Source organism: Hylobates moloch, unplaced genomic scaffold (assembly GCF_009828535.3).
Source record: "Hylobates moloch isolate HMO894 unplaced genomic scaffold, HMol_V3 SCAFFOLD_16, whole genome shotgun sequence".
Classification (NCBI taxonomy): Eukaryota; Metazoa; Chordata; class Mammalia; order Primates; family Hylobatidae; genus Hylobates; species Hylobates moloch.
The window spans coordinates 38265055-38288381 of NW_026652291.1; the positions used below are offsets into that span (position 1 = coordinate 38265055).

Here is a 23327-nt window from a genome sequence, read left to right on the forward strand (position 1 = left end):
AAGAGGTCAAGGCGGGCAGGTCACCTTAGGTCAGGAGTTCAAGATCAGCCTGGCCGTCATGAAACCCCGTCTCTACTGACAATATAAAAATTAGCCTGGCGTGGTGACAGTTGCCTGTAATCCCAGCTACTCGGGAGACTGAGGCAGCAGAATCACTTGAACATGGGAGGTGGATCACCAGGTCGGGAATTCGAGACCAGCCTGAACAACATGGTGAAACCCCATCTCCACTAAAAATACAATTAACTGGGTGTGGTGGCGCGTGCCTGTAATCCTAGCTACTTGGGAGACTGAGGCAGGAGAATCGCTTGAACCTGGGAGGCGGAGGTTGCAGTGAGCCAAGATTGTGCCACTGCACTCTAGCCTGTGTGACAGAGCAAGACTCCGTCTTGGGGGAAAAAGATAGTTTAGGCTCTTAAAACAGAGGGATGGATCTGTGAAGCCATCATTTTGGCCACGACACACACACACACACACACACACACACACACACACACACACACCCCCCTCATCATGGAATATTTTACTGATGGTAAAGTACATTAACTATTTATAGGTTCACTCTTTTTTTTTTTTTTTTTCTACAGGATCTTGCTCTGTCACCCAGGCTGGAGTACAATGGAGTGATCTTGGCTCACTGCAGCCTTGACTTCCTGGGCTCAAGTGATCCTCCCACCTCAGCCTCCCGAGTAGTTGGGACCACAGGCCTGTGCCATCACACCTGGCTAATTTTTGTATTTTTTTGTAGAGACGGGATTTCACCATGTTGCCCAGGCTGGTCTCAAACTCCTGAGCTCAAGCGATCTGCCCACCTCGGCCTCCCAAAGTGCTAGGATTATAGGTGTGAGTCACTGTGCCTGGCCTTAGGTTCACTATGAATATCTGGAGATAGTATTCAAGTTTGGGTATATGTCTTTCCAGTTTTACAAATAGATTTTTCACTTAATTTCTTTCTTTCTGTTTTTAGACAGGGTCTTGCTCTGTCACACAGGCTGGAGTGCAGTGGATCATGGCTCACTGCAGACTCAACCTCCCCAGCCCAGGTGATCCTCCCACCTCAGCCTCCTGAGTACCTGAGTAGTTGGTATTACAGGTACACGCTACCATGCCCAGCTAATTTTTAGTTTTTTTTGTAGAAATTGGGTCTTCCTGTGTTGCCCAGGCTGGTCTCAAACTCCTGGGCTCAAGTGATCCACCTGCTTTGGCCTACCAAAGTGCTGGGATTATAGGCATGAGCCACTGTGCTTGGCCTACTTAATTTCTTTATATATATATCTATATATCTCTCTCTATATATATATCTTTATATATATATATCTTTATTTATATATCTTTATATATATCTTTATATATATCTTTATATCTATATCTTTATATATATCTTTATATATATATCTTTATATATATCTTTATATATATATCTTTATATATATCTTTATATATATCTTTATATATATCTTTATATCTATATCTTTATATATATCTTTATATATATATCTTTATATATATCTTTATATATATCTTTATATATATATATCTTTATATATATATCTTTATATATATCTTTATATATATATCTTTATATATATCTTTATATATATACACACACATACATACATGCATATATGTAAGTAATAGATGTTAAAATATATGTAATATATATTAATATATCCCCATAACATTAAATATTTTTTTTAAAACAGCAGTTATCAATCATGGTGTCAAGCTATTTGGAACACGACAATGTCTTGTAAAGAGTGGCAAAATAATTGTGGCCAGTGGTTAAACTGATGCTTAAGAAATGATTTTCTTTTAAAAAGAAACAGGTGGTTTCTGGGTTCTCTCCTGATAAGCTCCTTGCACTCTGCTTTGCCTTCTTGGTGTGCGGGCACAGCAGAGACAGGCAATCAAGCCTGACAATCAGTTCAGACCCCACCCTCTGATCCAATCACCTTACTAGGATATCATTATTAACTTTAGTGACTCAAAAATACATGTTGATTGTTCAAGGTGTTAGGTAGGGAAAAAAAAGAAAGAAACAAACAAAACTACTAAAGCAGGGTTGTTATGGGCTATCATGGAAACACACAGCTAGCTCCATGGCACAGACACATGAAATCTTTTGTCACAATTTATTCTACCAGGATTGTGTATTAATCTTCACAATCATAGCTTATATTTTTCCAATAATGTTTGCCTTTTGCTAGGCCCATTCAATGTCCTATTCATCGAATTAAGCAGGCAGGATGCAGAGCTATGTTGCAGGGAATGACTTTTGCTGTGCTGCAGAGCAAGGATGGCACAAAGAATGGAGTTTTATTTGAGATGGATGAGGCTGTCCTATCACTAGCTGATCCCTTACGGTCTTTGTTACTTCTTTTAACCAGTACTTTTTCTCCCTCTCAATCCTTTCTCCTGTTTTTCAAGTTCCAACTGAATGGTGATTCATTCAGCAGATAGCTACATTAGGTTGTACTTTTCTGCAGAATTACAGTATAATTTTCATTTGACAAAGTGTAGTTGGCTACTTTTAGTAAAAGAAAAGAGAGATTCCTTATTAAATCAGATTACAGATTGGAAACCAATGCTAGTTGTTCTGTAGGAAAACCAAGCACAGAGAGGCAATGTGCTGTATGTGTTTCAAGAAGGAGCCACTTCAGCTCTTCTCTAGATGTTCCACGGTGTCGTCTGGGCTTCCCTATCTGTGTATAATGTTTCAAGGATGATCAAGTCTCCATTAGGGCTGAGAACTACTATTCTTAGATACAGATATGGGATGTGTTCACCCTGTGGTAGGGGTGGGGTGCCTTTATTTTCCTGGGGATAAATGCAGTCATCTGGACATTTTTGGAAATGTGACAGCTTAAGTGTTCATGGCCATTGGGAAGGGGAGAGAGCGGGAATCTGAAGAGTCAGTGTTGTGCTGTCTTGGTTGGCTTTTCTGACTGCCTAATTCAGAGGGATGTCTATACATGCCCCTAAAATGTCCTCTACAAATGTTTCCTGTTGACCATTACCATGTGGTCTTTTCCCTCCAATATTTTATTATAAAAAGTTTCAAACCTCTGGCAAAGTTGAAAGATTTCTATAGTGAACACTCATAAACCAACTACCTGGATTCTGATGTGGTCTTTTTACTGCGTTATTTTTATTTATTTTTTTTGAGACGGAGTCTCGCTCTGTCGCCCAGGCTGGAGTGCAGTGGCGCAATCTCGGCTCACTGCAAGCTCTGCCTCCCGGGTTCACACCATTCTCCTGCCTTAGCCTCTCCGAGTAGCTGGGAGTACAGGCGCCCACCACCACGCCCGGCTAATTTTTTTGTATTTTTAGTAGAGACGGGGTTTCACCGTGGTCTTGATCTCCTGACCTCGTGATCCGCCCGCCTCGGCCTCCCAAAGTGCTGGGATTACAAGCGTGAGCCACCAGGCCCGGCCTTTACTGCGTTATTTATCTGTAATTACATAATGGCTCTTTTTTTTTGAGACGGAGTCTCGCTCCGTCGCCCAGGCTGGAGTGCAGTGGTGTGATCTTGGCTCCCTGCAACCTCTACCTCCTGGGTTCAAGCAATTCTCATGCTTCAGCCTCCTGAGTAGCTGGGATTAGAGGCGCCCGCCACCATGCCTGGCGAATTTTTGTATTTTTAGTAGAGACAAAGTTTTGCCACGTTGGCCAGGCTGGTCTCGAACTCCTGACCTCAGGTGATCCACCTGCCTCAGCCTCCCAAAGTGCTGGGATTACAGGCATGAGTCACCACACCTGGCTACATGATAGCTCTTAAATGACAGCATTTACCTGTCACTCGTTAAAGCTGTTCTCTGTGGTCCTTGGAGATTTGAGGTTAATTATTCCTAGCACTCTGAAGTGTGGCATTTACCTAGGTGATTTTTCCCAAGATTCTTACTATACTAATAAACATATTTTTAGGCTAGGTCCAGCACAATTCTAGGTTGCAGTTCTGGTTGCACCTTTGCAAAAGGCTAACTGTTGTGGCTTCTATCTCTTGAAAATGATATCCCCGTGCCCAACCTTTCAGCTTTGAAGAGAAAGCCTTGTGTTCTGAATCTTGAAACATTTGAGTAATTAAAAAGGGCTGTTTCCCCCAAAATTTATTCAATTCTCAGTCTTTGAGAATTTTTTCTTCTGGAAGAAAAAATTGGGATAACAGTCTGAAAAATCAAAATTTCAAAACAGGCCGGGCACAATGGCTGACGCCTGTAATCCCAGAACTTTGGGAGGCCAAGGCAGGTGGATCTCTTGAGGTCGGGAGTTCAAGACCGGCTTGGCCAACATGGCGAAACCCCGTCTCTACTAATATTACAAAAATTAGCCAGGCATGGTGGTGTGTGCCTGTAGTCTCAGCTACTTGGGAGGCTGAGGCACGAGAATGGCTTGAACCCGGGAGGTGGAGGTTGCAGTGAGTCGAGATTGCGCCACTGCACTCCAGCCTGGGCAACAGAGTGAAACTGTCTCAAAAAAAAAAAAAAAAAAAACAACAGAAAGAAAGAAAAAAAGGCTGGGCACAGCGGCTCACGCCTGTAATCCCAGCATTTTGGGAGGCTGAGGCAGGTAGATCACCTGAGGTCAGGAGTTCAAGACCAGCCTGGCCAACATGTGAAACCCCATCTCTACAAAAATACAAAAAAAAAAAAAAAAATCAGCTGGGCATGATGGGCAGTGCCTATAACCCTGTCTCTACTTAAAAAAAAAAAAAAAAAAAACAAAACCAGCTGAGTGTGATGGCACACACCTGTAATCCCAGCTACTTGGGAGGCTGAGGCAGGAGAATTGCTTGAACCCAGGGGTGGAGGTTGCGGTGAGCCAAGATCGTGCCATTGCACTCCAGCCTAGGTGACAAAGAGAGACTCTGTCTCAAAAAAAAAAAAAAAAAAGATAAAAAAATTAAAAACAATCCAGAAAACATGCTTTCATTTCAAACTCAAACTCTCAATGAAATTATTTCTAAGAAAAAGAAAAGCAGTCACCAGGTTTTAAGTCTCTCAGCTTTTCTGCTTGTTCTGGTTGAGGTAGAAGAAATGAAACTAGAAGGAGAAGAGGAAGATGGAAAAAAAATAGACATTCTGCCCTCGAATTACCAGAATTAATTGAACTATTTCATTTCCTTCTCCTTCAGTTTCAAACCCAAGTTGCAGTAATGAGACAGTCACTTACCAACAGGTGGGGCTGAAATAGATCTCTGGAGATCTCCTGGATGTCGACTAGGAAAATAATCTCCAAATTGCACGTTTCCACTCTTTTCACATTTCTTTAGCAGGTGTTTATGTCTACCCAGCAGGCAACTATCCACTTAGTAAAAGAAGCGCAGGCCAGGCTGCTCCGGGCATTGTTCTATTGCTGCTGCATCATAATCATAATGTGCTGACATCGTCTCTGCAGTAACAGAAGAAGGGCACTGGGGAGGAGCAGCTGTGCAGGTCTGCCCCGACGGGAAGTGTGGTCAACATTCCCAAGGAGCCCCGACCAGACCACTCGGGAGTGGGCAATCAGGTGGTGGTGTGAAGTTTTCAGAGGATTTCTTGGAGAGAAAAGTCAATTTAGCAATAGTATAACCACGGAAAAAATATCAGACTTTACATCATTGATCATTCAATTGATAATTTATTATTAAATTTCCCTATATGCCAAGTTTCAGAGACTTCAACATATTTAAGGCACCTTGAGCCTCTGTGAAGAAAAGCGTCAAAAGAATATAGAATTTTTAGAAGGAAACTGCTTAGAAACAGAGATGAGGCCGGGCGTAGTGGCTCACGCCTGCAATCCCAGCACTTTGGGAGGTCAAGGCAGGAGGATTGCTTGAGCCCAGGAGTTTAAGACCAACCTGGGCAACACAGTGATACCCCATCTCTATTGAAAGAAAGAAAAGAAAGAAAGAAAAAGAAAGAAAGAAAAAGAAAAAGAAAGAAAAAAAGAGAAAGAAAGAAAAAAAGAGAAAGAAAGAAGGAAGGAAGGAAGGAATGAAGGAAGGAAGGAAGGAAGGAAGGAAGGAAAAGAAACTGAGCCGAGGGCTGTAAAGCGTGAATATGTAATGATATTAGGCTCTGGTGGTGGTTCAATGCACGTGATTGGCTAAGTCTCTTTCTGCACATGTCCGAGTGGTTCCCCTGTTATTGTCTCAGATGATCTGTTTCCCCTATTCTATGTTGAGTGGCATCTTTTGGATGGACAAATTCTTCCTCTGGTCATACCTATAGTCCCATTGAGTAAGATTTCTTCATTGAGCATACTTATTGCATGATCACAACTTGCCACGTTCCTGTTCTTCCTGCCCAAGGGCCAGAAAATATTTTTGCACAGATCTGATCTCATCTCTTAACTGTTGATGATATCAATTTAATTCTGTGGTACCTTGATTAAACTTTGGTATTATCTCACTTCCATTTTTTGAGGCTACTGAAACATTAAAAAGAGAAGAAATACCAAAAGAAGGAAATAAAAATAATGGTATATTTAAAATATTTACCTTCAAAAGCATCTTTAAAATGCTTTTAAAGATGCACAAAATATAAAACTGTATGTATAACTTCATTTGGAGATTGTAAGTCTGAATTTGTGGCACTTTGTCAAAGTGAGGTCCGTGAGCAGTTAGCCCTCTTTGTCCCTCATGAGATGGGCCTGCCTGTTCACGCCTGCATGGGATCTTCTCAGCTGCCTGTCCTAAGCTTGGGATATGAAGGTTTCCTGCCACATACATTCAGTCCCTGGTGAGTGCAATGCAAGGTACATTCTTTTGGTCAGTTCAGTAATGAGTACTTACTATTTCCTGGGCACCATGGCATGCTGGACCACAAAGATGAACAGTCTCTGCACTCAAGAAGTTTACCATCAAGTGGAGAAGGGGCCATGTAAACAGATTATTTCAGTGTTATGTAGTGATAAGATAGAGGGGTGACAGGGGATTCTAGGAGCACAGATGAAGGGCACTTAGTCCAATTGGGGGATTTAGGGACGGTTTCATGGAGGAGCTAATATCCAAGCTAAATCCTGAACGACTGGTCAGCCTGAGCAAAGGCACAGAGGCATAAAATGACAAGGTTTGAGGGGGAACTACAAATGGTCTGGTGTTACATAAAGTTGAAGGGGAGAAAAAAAATGAAGTTCACGGAAGAAGGGCCTAGATCGTGGAGGGCTTTGAAAGCCATAACTAGGTGCTGGGACTTCATCTGCTCCAGTAGTTCTAATAAAGAGTGCTACATGGAGAGATTTATGTTCTGAATTGATCATTCTGAGAGTAGAGTGAAGGATAGATTTGGGAAGGGCAATTCTAAAGATGCAGAAGCCATGGTAGTGGCAGTGGCAGTGTCAATGGAAAGGAGGGAGTTAACTTGGGAACTATTAGTAGAGTCCACAGAATTTGGTGACTCACTGGATGTGGGGAGGGAAAAGGTGACTCAGAGGTTTGGGAAGCTGGGTGAATGATGGTGCCATTAACTAGGAAACAAACTACAGGCAGAGGAACAAGTGTAGGAGGCAGAAAGAATGAGGTGCTTGTTTGCAGGAACCCTTGGTTAGCATGGTGCCTTGTATTCAACTGTTTAGTAAATGATTTTTTTATTTTTAAAATTTTCAGTACCTTCCTAATGCTTTTAGAATATGTGTCATGTATCATAAGGTATGCATATATATTTAGCATTAAACTCAAGAGCCTATATATTTGTGAGCATGATCTGGCTCCATCCTGGCTTCAGTTCTTTCCAATCATATTTCAGACCACTTACACCACTCCCTCATCATACTTCTGCCTCCTTCCTGATGTTGCATTCTTTAAGCCGTTTCCTGTCTGAAAGGCTCATCTCCTAGCTCTTCACATGTGGGCTTATTTTCGTTTTTCAGAACCCAGCTCAGATGTCACCTGTTTAGAGAGCTGTTTCTCAATCACTTGGTCATTGACTGTCTCTCAGCTGCAAATGCACCAGGGCATACTCTGCATTGAATTGCTGGAGCTCTGCAAACTACCTTTCTCTCTCCAGCTGGCTTTCTGTTAGGCTCAATAATAGGTTGCATTAGACAGATGAGGTTGGAAAATAGGGAAGAAGAGACTTGTGTTCCCCCTAGTTGACCTGCTGTTTCTGTCAGTGTCACCAGGGCAACAGCAACTGGTTCTAGCCTGCATTTTGGTTGTTTTGTTTTTGTTTTTGACATTCTTAGAATCAGCAACCGGGCAGCGCCCTCTCCTCAGAGGGCTGAGTCCTGGCTCCAACAGGTCTGACCTCTGAGCTTCTAAGCTGTGATTCCCCTAACCTATCCCTCCCAACTCCCCAGCCCTAGTTGTCGTAGTTGCTTCCTCTAGTTGTCTCTGATATCTGTGTTTCCTTTGTGCTTTTTTTCTAGGCCTCCAACACCTATTTAACATATTCCTGCATTGAAGTCTCTCTGTTGAAATACTTAGTATGATTTCTGCTTCTTTTTAAATGGCTGGATTCTGACACAACCACTGAATCTGATTTAGGCCTCCACCCAGTCACTGTCTAACACGTCACTGAATGTTCTTCATATACTTTTCCTAACCTGCATTTAAATGTTTTCCTTTCTCATAATCACTCTCCTTCACTTAGATATCTGAGACTCTCATTTATCACTGTATTCTCAGTGCCTAACATGGAGCCTGGCATACTGTAGGAGTTTAAGAAATGCTTGTTAAATAAAATGAATTATTTCAAAAGACTGCAGGAGAAATACTGGTAGCTGGCCATACACAACGGACAGGATTGAGCAAGTCTTTAACTTTTTGGTTCTAGGCCACGTTATTGATGAATTCTGTAACAACATAACACAGAGAGTCAAGCATAATGCTTCTTATAAACATATCAGAATGCAATGCATTATTTAATGTAGACCCATCATCATTGGAATAACAAGATACACAGTTTATTTACTTTGAATTCTGTACTTACATAACCCCCTACCCCACTTTCTATAATTGGGAATGATAATTACTTACATTGTTAGGGTTTCATGAAGATCAAGAATTGCTAACAGGTTAGATCTACAAAATTTTGTTGATCAGCAAATAATTTTAAATATGAAAGCCATCCAAAAGAATCCACCTGCTGTAACATGCAACATCACCAAGAATTTACTTGATAAATGTCGCCTGCTTGTGTTATTTTTTTCATTCTGATACGATTTGAAACAACCAAAACATAGAACCAAATAATCTGGTTAAAAAGGAACTGCTTAACTTTTTTACACAGCTATAAATGAAAACTTGAAAACATCTTCTATAGCCTTTTATGTGTCAACTACTAAGACAAAAAAGACTTGTAACATGCTTCTTATATAATTTGTCAAATAAATGCAAATAGATTAGATGACATTGATGTCCACCGTGCCAAATAGAAATATTTTGTTGAACTTTAACATTTAAATGACATTTCCCTTGTTTCCACTTCAAGTGTGTTCATATCTTCTCCCTTTTCTAACTCAGAAGGAAAAATGCCCCTTTTCTTTCCCAGCCTAATTGGGCCACCAGGGTCCTTAAATCCAGCCCTTCTTTCCTCTTCTTTCTCCTTTAGGATACTACTCTTGCATTGTTAACATGCCCACCACTGTTGTTTCTTTTTCAAAACCCACAAACCAAATCTTCCGTCTGTTATCAGTTCATGCTACTATTTTGTGTCTTTCTTTTTTCACATCCAAATTCTGAAGAATTCATGTTCACAGTTTCTATTTTGTAATCTGGCTTTTGCTCTTAACCCACTACTAAAATTGCACTCTTAGAGTTCACAAATAATTGCCTAATCAATAAAGCTTTTTGAGCCTTCATCCTTCTTGGTATTTCTTTTGCATTTACAGTTGATCCTTCTTGAGACTCTCCTCCTTGATTTGTGGGACCCTGCACTCCCTTCTCTTCTCTTCTACAAACTGCTTTTCCCCTCATGCCATTCATGGCTTTTTCCTCCAACACCCCAAGGCCTGTCCTCTTCTCTTGGCAAGCCTTTTCTTGATAATCTTTTCCATCCACCCTTGCATTTCAGATGCCACCTTTATGTGAATGATTCCCAAGGTTGTATCTAGTCAGTAACTCTTCTGTGAACCCCTAACCTGTACTTTCAAATGCCAGTGGGACATGTCTATCTTAGCACTCCTGGCATCTCAAACACATGCCCAAACTCAACTTCTCCATAAAACTCATTTTTTTCTTCTTTTTGTTAGTGTTTAACATTTTCTCAGTCAGCCAAGAGGGGAGACTTTGAATCATCTCTCCCTTCTCTAACTTCCTTTCCAAAACTTGAAATCAGCCATAAAATTCTTTCCATTCTTTTCTCTCCAGAGACGTATCCATCTGTTCGGACCTTCCCATCACCATCACCTCTACCCCCTCACCTGCACAATTGCTATAACTTAACTGGGGTCTCTCACTTGTTTCTTTCCATTCTAGTTTATCTGCCTCAAGGCTGCCAAAGCGTTTTCCCTAAAAGGATATCTCTGATCATGATACGTCCCTGATCAAGAATCTCTAATGGTTTTATTGTCTCTAGAATAAATCTAGACTCTTAATTTGATATTTAAGAACTTTAATCCCAAATTAACTTTAATAACTTTAATAACTGTTGGGCCTTAAATCAGTACTTTTTCAGTCTTACAAACATCTTATACCTATTTTGTTTCTGTAATTTAAAGAAGATAGACTGTAGGCTGAGTGTGGTGGCTCATGCCTGTAACTCCAGCACTGTGGGAGGCTGAGATGGGCAGATCACTTGAGCCCAGGCGTTCAAGACCAGCCTGTCTCTGCAAAATACAAAAAAATTAGCCAGGTGCGATGGGTAGTCCCAGCTACTCAGGAGGCTGAGATGGAAGGATCACTTGAGCCCAGGGAGGTCAAGGCTGCAGTGAGTTGAGATCATGCCACTGCACTCCAGCCTGGGCGACAGAGTGAAATCCTATTAAAAAAAAAGAAAAAAAAAAAAGAAAAGAAAAACAGAATAGATGTGGGGCACGGTGGCTCACGCCTGTAATCCCAGCAGATCACCTGAGGTCAGGAGTTTGAGACCAGCCTGGCCAAAATGGTGAAACCCCATCTATACTAAAAATAGAAAAATTAGCTGGGCGTGGCGGTGCATGCCTGTAATCCTAGCTACTTGGGAGGCTGAGGCAGGAGAATCGCTTGAACCCGGGAGGTGGAGATTGTAGTGAGCTGAGATCACGCCACTGCACTCCAGCCTGGGTGACAAGAGCGAGACTCCATCTCAAAAAAATAAATAAATAAATAAAAATAATAAAAGAATATAGACTGTAGAGTCAGATTGCTAAACTTGAATCCTTGCTCTCTCTCCTACTATCTATGTGACCATGGACAAGTTTCTTAATCTCTGTGCCTCAGTATCCTCATCTATAATACAGGAAAAACAATGCTTATAGGGTTGTGAAAATTAAACATATGTAAAGTGTTTAGGACAATGTCTGGCCTACAGTAAGTTCTACATAATGTGTTTTATTGAGCAAATATTTACTGATGCTTGCATATATGCACATATGCCAGAGACTCTTCTAGGAATTTGGGGATAATAGGAATGAACAAAATAAACAAAAATCTCTACCTTTGTGGAGCTTAATACATGACAAGCACTGCTCCCAGCACATTTCATGTTTAATTTCCACGACACCCCTATAATTGTTGTTCTTCCTATATTACAGGTATAGAAATTATTCTATAATAAAATAATTATCATTAATTACCTGTCATTCTCTGTTTTTGGAATACCCTTTTTCCTGTGCTATCATCTTCAAAATTCTACCTTCCTTCAAGACCCAATAACATCAGCTGGGCATGGTGTCTCACAATAGCAATTCCAGCACTTTCGGAGTCTGATGCAGCAGGATCACTTGAGGCCAGGAGTTCAAGGCTGTAGTGCACTAGGACCATGCTACTGTACTCTATCCTGAGCAGTAGAGCAAGACTGTGCCTCTACAAAATAAAAAAAAAAGACCCACTAACATGCCATCTTACTTCTTGAAATCTCATCTGAATTCTTCCAACCCTTAAAATCTGTATTATGGCATTTATCACATTCTATACGCTCTACTATATATTATCAAATATATTAAATGTCGTGGTTATTTGCATGCGTTTTTGTTATCTCCCTAATGAAGTGTAATGTCAGGTGCTCTGCCCTATTCATGTTTGTAAACAGTAGAATGATGTACTTTGTACCCAAGCACATAATAGATGCTTAACAAATATTTCTTGAATGAATGTACATAAAAGGATTATTTGCATATTTTTTCATTTGACCTCTATTAACTAACCTTATCTTCTTCAACTGTAAATATGAAATGAAAATATCACATATCAGTATCAAATATTTACTATTTTGCCTTTATTTACCATCCTTTGACACTTTGTTTACTAGTAGGCCAATTTTTATAGTTTGCTTTCCTGAGCACATTTTACAGTATACTTAACATCTTCCTGTTACCACCATTTGAAAAGTGCCCCTAAGTTTTTATTAAAGGATCCATTGTGGATAGAGTATATTTTACCTACTGTGTTTTCTATGGTCAGCACAGATATTTTTTCCCATTTCTCACCTCCTTTCTAACACGGTTAAAAATTTCAAGGTGCTCATCTGTAATTTTTTGGTTCATTGCTTATTTTTTTCTCCATTTCAAAGAACTGTAGATGTTTGAAATTGGCTTTTATGGCACCTAAAATAAGATTTTTTTTTTCTAAGTCATTAATACCCTTCCTCTAAATTTGCTTGCTATTCTCCAGCTATGACTGGAAAGACCAGATCAACTGCAGGTTCTCCTTCCTTCTCATCTGTATTTTCACACACTACAGATCATAATGCTATGATCACATTTTTCCCCAAACATTGTAGTAAGATACAGAGTTACAATATACCATATTTTAAATATTCTTGGTAGGCCATCTTAACTATTCCTTTTATTCAGGAAGAACCCTATCAGAATGGCATGACAATCTTCTCTTTTTAAATAATGAGGCCAACACATTACATTTTTAAATAATGATCAAGGAATTTTTTTATTCATTAAGTTTCAGTATCATTACAGAAAATGTTATGGTACAGAGTTGTTTAACATTATTTTGTCTTTGCTCTTGATTTCCACATGAATGCTGGTAACACTAATATCTGTACAAGATCAGTCTTTGATTTTTTTGTTCTGTACAATTTTAAATGTATTGGTTAAAAAGGCCGTCAGCACTTAAGGAAGCATTCTTTCTTCAGTTTGTTTGTTCAAATAAAAGGTGTCCAGTTACTGCCCAAGAGTACTGTGCCGTGAGGCTATTGGGGTGAGAAACCTCCCTGGATGCTCTGCAGGGGATGGTTCTTGAGGCAAGGCAGAGCCTCCACCCAGTCAGTCTTCTTTTGGCACTGTGCACATAAACACGAGGTACATGAGAAAGAACAAGCAAAAGCTCTCTGTAAAGCAGTTATGAAGCATACTAAGAAGGGAAATCCAAGTGTTGCCTACGCTAGTATAAATAAGCAGACAGCCTTGATTTAAGAGCATAAGTAGTTGTATTTTAAAGATGAGAAAAACACAAGTTCTGCAGGCACCTACCGCTGTCTACTAAAAGCTATCGCTATCAGACCTAGCATTGAACACACAAAGCAATTTGCAAGAAAGGAAAAATTTGCTTTGATATAATCAGAATAGAATTGTCTGTTAAGATTTATTTTTAGGTGTTTTTTTCTTTAAAAGATATTTAAATTCATTTGAAATATAGTTCAAGATGTTGACTATACAGATCAACTTTTATCCAAATTGGGAAAACTAGCTGTGCCGTTGCATATTACAGGATACAGTCAATGATATGTGGACATGCATCAAAGCTTTCTCCTGCTGGTGACCATCATAGCCGTCCAATGACCATGACATCCACCACCTCGCCTTTGTGGAGCTCCACGTACTGTTCTGTCTTTGGAGGTAGCATCAACAATCCATTGGCACTGCGCATGCTCATCAGACGGCTGCTCATTTGATTACCTAGAAAGAAATACTCTTATTACAGCAGCACAAGCATCATGGCGTATACATTTGGGCCCTTGTAGACCTTTCCAAAATGTAAAAACAGAAATGCAGGTCTTCAAGAGGAGAAGGGATGATCAAACTTCCCAGTATCTTTTTCAGGTGGCCATGCTATTATATCCTACCACCTGCTCATTCAAACTTTAAAAATAAACATTAGAAATTCTTGCTTGAAAGAGTAAAACCAGGATTTTATAGCATTATGCAAAATGCCACAGAATTTCTCAATTCAGGCTGAAATGTTATGCGTGTGTGAAAAGGGAGGCTTTAAAAAAAGTATTAAAATAATAATGACAATAATGGTAGCAGCTACCATTTCTTTACTAAGTGCCAAAGTACTAGGCACTTTACTTAAACACCTTATGTGAGTCACAAGACTCAAAAAATTTTTAGGTAACTTGCCTAGGGTCCTGCTAACTAGGTTCGTGGCCAATTTGAATGCAGCTCTCTCTGATGGCAAAGCCCATGAACTTAGTCACTGTTAGTTGATGTTTTCACTTGGTAGGATCTTTGTTTAAAGAGTACTGGAGTACTACAAGTTTTCTGGAGTCACGTCAAAAGTTAGGCAAAATATGAGTAGGGAAGTTGGGAATAACAGTTTAAAGTCTAGTGGAGGTTACTATAGAACTCTGAATTATCAATATTGATTTCTCTGCCCTTCAAATTTACCAATAACTAGGGTATGGTAGAGGCTACAGAGAATCAAATTATAAATTGGGCTTTCATCTCACATTTCAAGATGGTATAGCTAGAATCTCCTCCTTTTCCTACAAAGTTATACTCAGAACTTATTGGTTAAACAAACATATCAAATCTTCTGTAATTCCAGATTTATTACAGGACATTAGTCAATAATATGTGGATATTATAAATGTTTATCTAGAAAATATGGCTCAATAAAGTAAGTAAATTTCTAATAGTTATTTTTTAACTTTTGCTATGCTGTTTAGGAATAATTTAACTCATCTAACTTTTCAAAAAGGAAAATGTATAATAATTACAAAATCAGTTATAACCAAGGAAGATTATATATAAGTTTGTGTTTTAACAGGATAGGTGTCTAGGAATATCTGCAGATGTGAATTACTAACCTGTACTCTGTGCCCAAGGTAGTGGTTCTTGGTGATGCCAAGTTAATATACACCGATGGTATTCTGGACGAGGATCGAGTTTTACATCACATGATAACTACAGAATAAAGAAGAAAAGAAAACAAACTTGGTCACCTGATCATCTCACAAAACTACAAGATGGTAGGGGTTGTGCAAAGAATACAGTGGACATGGAGACTAACCTTGGTATTCTGTTGTTGCTGTCACTACCACCTTATGTTCTTTTTCTTTTTAAATAAAACTTAATTAAAAATGCATTTTTTCTTTTGACACAAGGTCTCACTCTGTTACCCAGGCTGGAGTGCAGTGGCACGATCACAGCTCACTGCAGTCTTGACCTCCTGGGCTCAAGTGATCCTCCTGCCTTGGCCTCCTGAGTAGCTGGGACCACATGCATGTGCCACCACATGTGAATAATTTTTATTTTTTTTGTAGAGATGGCATCTTGCTATTTTGCTCAGGCTGGTCTCAAACTCCTGGGCTCAAGCGATCCTGCCACCTGGGCCTCCTAGAGTGCTGGAATCACAGGCATGAGCCACCATGCCTGGCCACCTTATATTCTTAATACAGGAAGTCCAGGGGTTGGGTTGCTCTGGTGAAAAGAGAAAAGAAGGCTAAGAAGCTGGTGTTCAGCTTTTGTTTGTCTGGGAGAGGCTTTATTTCTCCCTCATTCCTGAAGGATAGCTTTGCTGCATGTAGTATTTCTGGTTGGCTTTTTTTTCTTTCAGAACTTTACATACACCATTCCCTTCCCTTCTGGCCTGTAAGTTTTCTGCAGATAAATCTACTGCTAGCCTAATGTGGACTTCCTTGTATGTGACTTGATGCTTTTCTTTTGATGTTATTATAATGCTTTGTCTTTAACTTTTGACAAATTGGGAAGGATCTTTTGGGTTGAATATATTTGGAGACCTTTGAACTTCCTGGATCTGGATGTCTATATCTCTCAACAGATTTGGGAAGTTTTCAGGCTAGTATTTCATTAAATAAGTTTCCTGTCTTCTTTCTCTTCTCTTCTTCTTCTGGACTCTGATGATAAAAATATTTGTTGATTCAAATTCAGGAAATACAGAGGACACCACAAGGATATTCCTCCAGAAGAGCAACCCCAAGGCACATAATCGTCAGATTCGCCAAGATTGAAATGGAGGAAAAAATGTTAAAGGCAGGCAGAGAGAAAGGTCAGGTTACCCACAAAGGGAAGCCCATCAAAATAACAGTGGATCTCTCAGCAGAAACCCTACAAGCCAGAAGAGAGTGGGGGCCAATATTTGACATTCTTAAAGAAAAGAATTTTCAACCCAGAATTTCATATCCAGCCAAACTAAGCTTCATAAGTGAAGGAGAAATAAAATCCTTTACAGACAAGCAAATGCTGGGAGATTTGTCATCACCAGGCCTGCCTTACAAGAACTCCTGAAGGAAGCACTAAACATGGAAAGGAATAACTGGTACCTGCCACTGCAAAAATACGCCAAATTGTAAAGACCATCAATGCTATGAAGAAACTGCATCAACTAATGGGCAAAATAACCAGCTAGCATCATAATGACAGGATCAAATTCACACATAACAATATTAACCTTAAATATAAATGGGCTAAATGCCCCAATTAAAAGACAGACTGGCAAACTGGATAAACAGTCAAGACCCATAGGTGTGCTGTATTCAGGAGACCCATCTCACATGCAAAGACACAACTAGGCTCAAAATAAAGGGATGGAGGAAGATCTACCAAGCAAAATGGAAAGTAAAAAATGGCAGGGGTTGCAATCCTAGTCTCTGATAACCAACAAAGATCAAAAGAGACAAAGAAGGCCATTACTTAATGGTAAAGGGATCAATTCAACAAGAAGAACTAACTATCCTAAATATATACGCACCCAATACAGAAGCACCCAGATTCATAAAGCAAGTTCTTAGAGACCTACAAAGAGACTTAGACTCCCACACAATAATAATGGGAGACTTTAACACCCCACTGTCAATATTAGACAGATCAACAAGACAGAATTTTAACAAGGATATCCAGGACTTGAACTCAGCTTTGGACCAAGCAGACCTAATAGACATCTACAGAACTCTCCACCCCAAATCAACAGAATGTACATTCTTCTCAGCACCACATCGCACTGATTCTAAAATTGACCACATAATTGGAAGTAAAACACTCCTCAGCAAATGTAAAAGAAAAGAAATCACAACAAACTGTCTCTCAGATCACAGTGCAATCAAATTAGAACTCAGGAAGAAACTTACTCAAAACCACACAACTACATGGAAACTGAACAACCTGCTCCTGAATGACTACTGGGTAAATAATTAAATGAAGGCAAAAATAAAGATGTTCTTTGAAACCAATGAGAACAAATACATGACATACCAGAATCTCTGGGACACGTTTAAAGCAATGTGTAGAGGGAAATTTATAGCACTAAATGCCCACAAGAGAAAGCAGGAAAGATCTAAAATCGACACCCTAACATCACAGTTAAAAGAACTAGAGAAGCAAGAGGAAACAAATTCAAAAGCTAGCAGAACACAAGAAATAACTAAGATAAGAGCAGAACTGAAGGAGACAGAGACACAAAAAACCCTTCAAAAAAATCAGTGAATCCAGGAGCTGGTTTTTTGAAAAGATCAACAAAACAGATAGATTCTTAGCAAGACTAATAAAGAAGAAAAGAGAGAAGAGTCAAACAGATATAATAAAAAATGATAAAGGGGATATCACCACCGATCCCACAGAAATACAAACTACTACCAGAGAATACTATAAATACCTCTATGCAAATAAACTAGAAAATCTAGAAGAAATGGATAAATTCCTGGACACATACACCCTCCCAAGACTAAACCAGGAAGAAGTTGAATCTCTGAATAGACCAGTAACAGGCTCTGAAATTGAGGCAATAATTAATAGCCTACCAACCAAAAAAAGTCCAGGACCAGATGGATTCACAGCTGAATTCTACCAGAAGTACAAAGAGGAGCCGGTACCAATCCTTCTGAAACTATTCCAAGCAATAGAAAAAGAGGCAATCCTCCCTAACTCATTTTATGAGGCCAGCATCATCCTGATACCAAAGCCTGGCAGAGACACAACAAAAAAAGAGAATCTTAGGCCAATATCCTGATGAAGATTGATGCGAAAATCCTCAATAAAATACTGGCAAACTGAATCCAGCAACACATCAAAAAGCTTATCCACCACGATCAAGTGGGCTTCATCCCTGGGATGCAAGGCTGGTTCAACATACGCAAATCAATAAATGTAATCCATCACATAAACAGAACCAATGACAAAAACCACATGATTATCTCAATAGATACAGAAAAGGCCTTTGACAAAACTCAACAGCCCTTCATGCTAAAAACTCTCAATAAACTAGGTATTGGTGGAACGTATCTCAAAATAATAAGAGCTATTTATGACAAACCCACAGCAATATCATACTGAATGGGCAAAAACTGGAAGCATTCCCTTTGAAAACCAGCACAAGACAAGGATGCCTTCTCTCACCACTCCTTTTCAACATGGTGTTGGAAATTCTGGCAAGGACAATCAGGCAAGAGAAAGCAATAAAGGGTATTCAAATAGGAAAAGAGGAAGTCAAATTGTCTCTGTTTGCACATGACATGATTGTATATTTAGAAAACCCCATGTTTTCAGCCCCAAATCTCCTTAAGCTGATAAGCAACTTCAGCAGTCTCAGGATACAAAATCAATGTGCAAAAATCACAAGCATTCCTATACACCAATAACACACAAACAGAGAGCCAAATCATGAGTGAACTCCCATTCACAATTGATACAAATAGAATAAAATATCTAGGAATCCAACTTACAAGGGATGTGAAGGACCTCTTCAAGGAGAACTACAAACCACTGCTCAAAAAAATAAAAGAGAACACAAACAAATGGAAGAACATTCCACGCTCATGGATAGGAAGAACTCAATATCATGAAAATGGCCATACAGCCCAAAGTAATTTATAGACTCAATGCTATCCCCATAAAGCTACCACTGACTTTCTTCACAGAATTGGATAAAACTACTTTAAAGTTCATATGGAACCAAAAAAGAGCCTGCATTGCCAAGACAATCCTAAGCAAAAAGAACAAAGCTGGAGGCATCATGCTACCTGACTTCAAACTACACTACAAAGCTACAGTAACCAAAACAGCATGGTACTGGTACCAAAACAGAGATATAGACCAATGGAACAAAACAGAGGCCTCAGAAATAACACCATACATCTACAACCATCTGATCTTTGACAAACCTGACAAAAACAAGCAATAGGGAAAGGATTCCCTATTTATTAAATGGTGCTGGGAAAACTGGCTAGCCATATGTAGAAAGCTGAAACCGGATCCCTTCCTTACACCTTATACAAAAATTAATTCAAGATGGATTAAAGATTTACATGTTAGACCTAAAACCGTAAAAACCCTAGAAGAAAACATAGGAAATACCATTCAGGACATAGGCATGGGCAAGGACTTCATGACTAAAACACCAAAAGCAATGTCAACAAAACTCAAAATTGACAAATGGGATCTAATTAAACTAAAGAGCTTCTGCACAGCAAAAGAAACTACCATCAGAGTGAACAGGCAACCTACAGAATGGGAAAAAATTTTTACAATCTACCCATCTGACAAAGGGCTAATATCCAGAATCTACAAAGAACTTAAACAAATTTACAAGAAAAAAACAACCCTATCAAAAAGTGGGCAAAGGATATGAACAGACACTTCTCAAAAGAAGACATTTATTACAGCCAATAGACATATGAAAAAATGCTCATCATGACTGGTCATTAGAGAAATGCAAATCAAAACCACAATGAGATACCACCTCATGGCAGTTAGAATGGTGATCATTAAAAAGTCAGGAAACAACAGATGCTGGAGAGGATGTGGAGAAATACAAATGCTTTTACACTGTTGGTGGGAGTGTAAATTAGTTCAACCATTGTGGAAGACAGTGTGGTGATGATCCTCCAGGATCTAGAACTAGAAATACCATTTGACCCAGCCATCCCATTACTGGGCATATGCCCAAAGGATTATAAATTATTCTACTATAAAGGCACATGCACATGTATGTTTATTGCGGCACTATTCACAATAGCAAAGACTTGGAACCAACCCAAATGTCCATCAATAGTAGACCGGATAAAGAAAATGTGGCACATATACATCATGGAATACTATGCAGCCATAAAAAGGGATGAGTTCATGTCCTTTGCAGGGACACAGATAAAGCTGGAAACCATCATTCTCAGCAAACTAGCACAAGGACAGAAAACCAAACACTGTGTGTTCTCACTCAGAAGTGGGAGTTGAACAATGAGAACACACGGACACAGGGAGGGGAACATCACATGCTGGGGCCTGTCAGGGGGTTGGGGGGTGAGGGGCTGGGAGAGGAATAGCATTAGGAAAAATACCTAATGTAAATGACAAGTTGATGGGTGCAGGAAACCAACATGGCACATGTATACCTATGTAACAAACCTGCACGTTGTGCACATGTACCCCAGAAGTATAATAAAAAAAAATTTGTTGACTGAATGATGGCCCATAACTCTTACAGGCTTTCTTCATTCTTTTTCATTATTATTTCTTTTTTTCCCCTTCAGAGTGGGTAATTTCAAATGACCTGTCTTCAAGTTCAGAAAGTCTTCGGCTTGACAAAGTCTGTTGTTGAAGCTCTCTATTGCATTTTTTATTTCATTTATTGAATTCTTTAGCTGTAGGATTTCTGTTTTTTTTATGATTCCTATCTCTGCTGAATTTCTCATTTATATCATAAATTGTTTTCCTGATTCTGTTGACTTGTCTGTATATATTTTTTCTTATATCTCATTGAATTTTCTTCAGATAATTATTTTGCATTTATTTTCCAGCAGGTCATTGATTTTCTTTTCATTTGGGTCTGTTACTAGAGACCCATTATGTTCCTTTGGTGGTGTCATATTTGCTTGCTTTTTTGTTTCTTGTGAGCCTGCATGAATCTGTGCACCTGGTAGAACTATTCTTTCTTCCAATCTTTCTGGTTTCCATAGAAAAAGTCTTTCATTTGTAGTTGGGAAGGGTGTGGTGACTTTTTCAATAGGTATAGTGGTATAGTTTCCATGCATCATCTTCTGGTGCATTCAGGGCGAGCAGTAACTGTCGGTGCCTCAGTTACCTAGTCCATAGAACTTTGGGGAAGTGGTGGTGGTGGCATAGGTTGCTAATATTCAGTGTTAAGGGCTTTTAGTGTCTTCCTTATTCTTATTTTCTCCACAATAGGAAGATATAGCCTAGACAGATCCCTCTTTGTGTCATATCTGACATGGCCTTCAAGAAGGCCTACTGCAGCACTGGGTTCCTGGTACAGGTGTTTAGAGTGGATGTGCGGCCAGGGTCCTAGGCTAAGGGTCTTGTGAACCCATTGTGGCACCTGGGTCTTGGGGTGCTTGTTTTCTTCCTGTGGTAGTTTTGGGTGTAGGTTGTCCACACAGCCAGGATCTGTGACTTTGGGTACCCCTTAGCAGCTTGGGTTCAGGTGGCTGAGTTATAGCTATGATTCTGCCCCTGGGGGGCAGGGCACAGCTCTGGCCTGACTCCAGAGAAGAAGGGTTGCCCCTGGACGTTTGGGCCTGGGGAGCAGGCTATTGTTGCTATCTAGGAACCTGAGTCAATAGGGCTTAGTGGCAACCTAGGTCCCAGGGGATGAGGCAGCGTGTAGTAGTGACCCTAGACTCTGTGCTGGTGTGGCTTGGTAGAATCCCAGACTTTGTGCAGCCAGGTGCAGCAGCAATAAGGAATCCAGACTGGTGGAGCACTGCTGTCACTTGGGCCCTGGGGTGGGGGCAGTAAATTGCATAGCAATGACTGCACTTCCTAGGAAGAGGTGTTTCTCAGCTGCTCAGACACCACGGGGCTAGTCTAGCTTCAGGAAAGGAGAGTAGAAAGTTGTTTGACCTGTAGGATGAGGTGTCTCAGCTCAGCCACTGCTCTGTTTCCCTGGGTTGTGGGTAATGCATCGGCATAGTTCTGGATGCCCAGCTGCTCAGTTCAGCCAGGGCACCTAGGGGCTGATGTGCTGCTTCAGCTCAGGCCTTGAGGACATGACTGTTCTGGGTGACTCTGGTACCTTTTCTCTGGGATAGAGGGTGCTGCTTTAGCTTAGGTACTAGAGTGCATGATTACTTTTGGCAGCAAAATCATCATTTCCTGGGATGCTGGGTGCTGCTTCAACTTAGGCTAGTACACAACTGAACTTAGGGAGGCATGACTGCTCTGAGCAGCCAAGATACTGTTTTCCTAGGAGGCAGTATATTGCTTTAGCTCTGGCTTAGGGGGATGCGGCGGGGGGCGTGGCTAGGTGGAGTAGCTCCACCTCTATTTGGCTCCACTGGGAAAGTTGTAACAGCTGCTTGCATCTCAGCCTGTGGATGTCAGGCCGCAGTGTTGGGGTAGCATTGGGGATGAAGGGGTGCTGTGACTACTTGATCCCAGAGCAAGAAAAACTCTAGCCATAGTTCCAATGCCAACATGGTGTAGAGCAGTAGTTGCACAGGCCACAGAGGTTGGAGCATAGCGTTGGCTCCTTTACTGGGGGTAGCCTAGCTCTGTGGACTCCAGGCAGTTCCTTCAGCTGGGCTTCATGCTTGTGAGGGCTACAGGGTTTCCCACTGTGAGGTCTGTAGGTGTCCAAAGTGTTGATGGGGGTTGCTGGGATCCTCTGCTTAACTCCTTGCAAAGGGAGTTCTTCCTGGTTCCCAGCTGATCCAGCTGGGGGATGTGATGGTGGAGGCCTGGTGTTTCCTTCTGTTCTCGATGTGACCATCCTGAGTTTCTGTGCTCACCAGGGTTTCTGTTACTCCACCGATACACTCTGCTACTCTTCTTCAGTTTTTTTTCATTAAAATGCAGTTATTTATTCATTGTTCTGGCTGTGTTTGTGAGGGGGATGGGCATGAGGGACTTATAGTTGGCTATCTTCTAGAACATGCTTTCCGCCTTTTCTGTCTCTTAATCACTGCCTAAGTTGCTAATACTAATGGGAGTTACTCCAGGTATGTTTCTAACAAAAAAAGTTGAGAACAAGGGTGGTAGAGTGCTTTAATGGGATATTAAGGAAACACATGACAGAATGTCCTTACATGGAAAAACGGGGTCAATAATTCTATTTTATGAAT

General features: G+C 40.3%; 2 protein-coding genes and 1 long non-coding RNA gene across 31 annotated transcripts in view; 1 reads left to right on the forward strand and 2 right to left on the reverse strand.

The window, feature by feature from the left end:
* The window catches only part of GARIN2 (golgi associated RAB2 interactor family member 2), a 100081-nt gene extending 94738 nt beyond the window's left edge, over positions 1-5343 (reverse strand). For 5 of the 14 annotated variants that reach the window (XM_058429577.1, XM_058429584.1, XM_058429585.1 and 2 more), the window contains exon 1: positions 5170-5341. The gene's annotated coding sequence lies outside the window, so the exon portion shown is untranslated. Of the gene's footprint in view, positions 1-5169 lie in introns of all 14 variants that reach the window. The other 9 variants (XR_009210299.1, XM_058429580.1, XM_058429582.1 and 6 more) reach the window with 4 other exon arrangements.
* Positions 5344-5411: 68 nt separating this feature from the next.
* Positions 5412-11989, forward strand: LOC131381508 (uncharacterized). Its single transcript, XR_009210303.1, has 3 exons — positions 5412-5505; positions 6585-6719; positions 11765-11989. It is a non-coding gene; the product is annotated as an uncharacterized LOC131381508 (long non-coding RNA).
* Positions 11990-12976: 987 nt separating this feature from the next.
* Positions 12977-23327, reverse strand: part of GPHN (gephyrin) — a 667615-nt gene continuing 657264 nt past the window's right edge. For 9 of the 16 annotated variants that reach the window (XM_032179242.2, XM_032179250.2, XM_032179246.2 and 6 more), the window contains 2 exons: positions 15105-15201; positions 12983-13971 (listed from right to left, as the gene is read on the reverse strand). In XM_032179242.2, coding sequence (XP_032035133.1) covers positions 13838-13971; positions 15105-15201 — 231 coding nt within the window. In that variant the 3' untranslated portion in view covers positions 12983-13837. Of the gene's footprint in view, positions 13972-15104; positions 15202-23327 lie in introns of all 16 variants that reach the window. The other 7 variants (XM_032179254.3, XM_032179251.2, XM_032753695.2 and 4 more) reach the window with 1 other exon arrangement.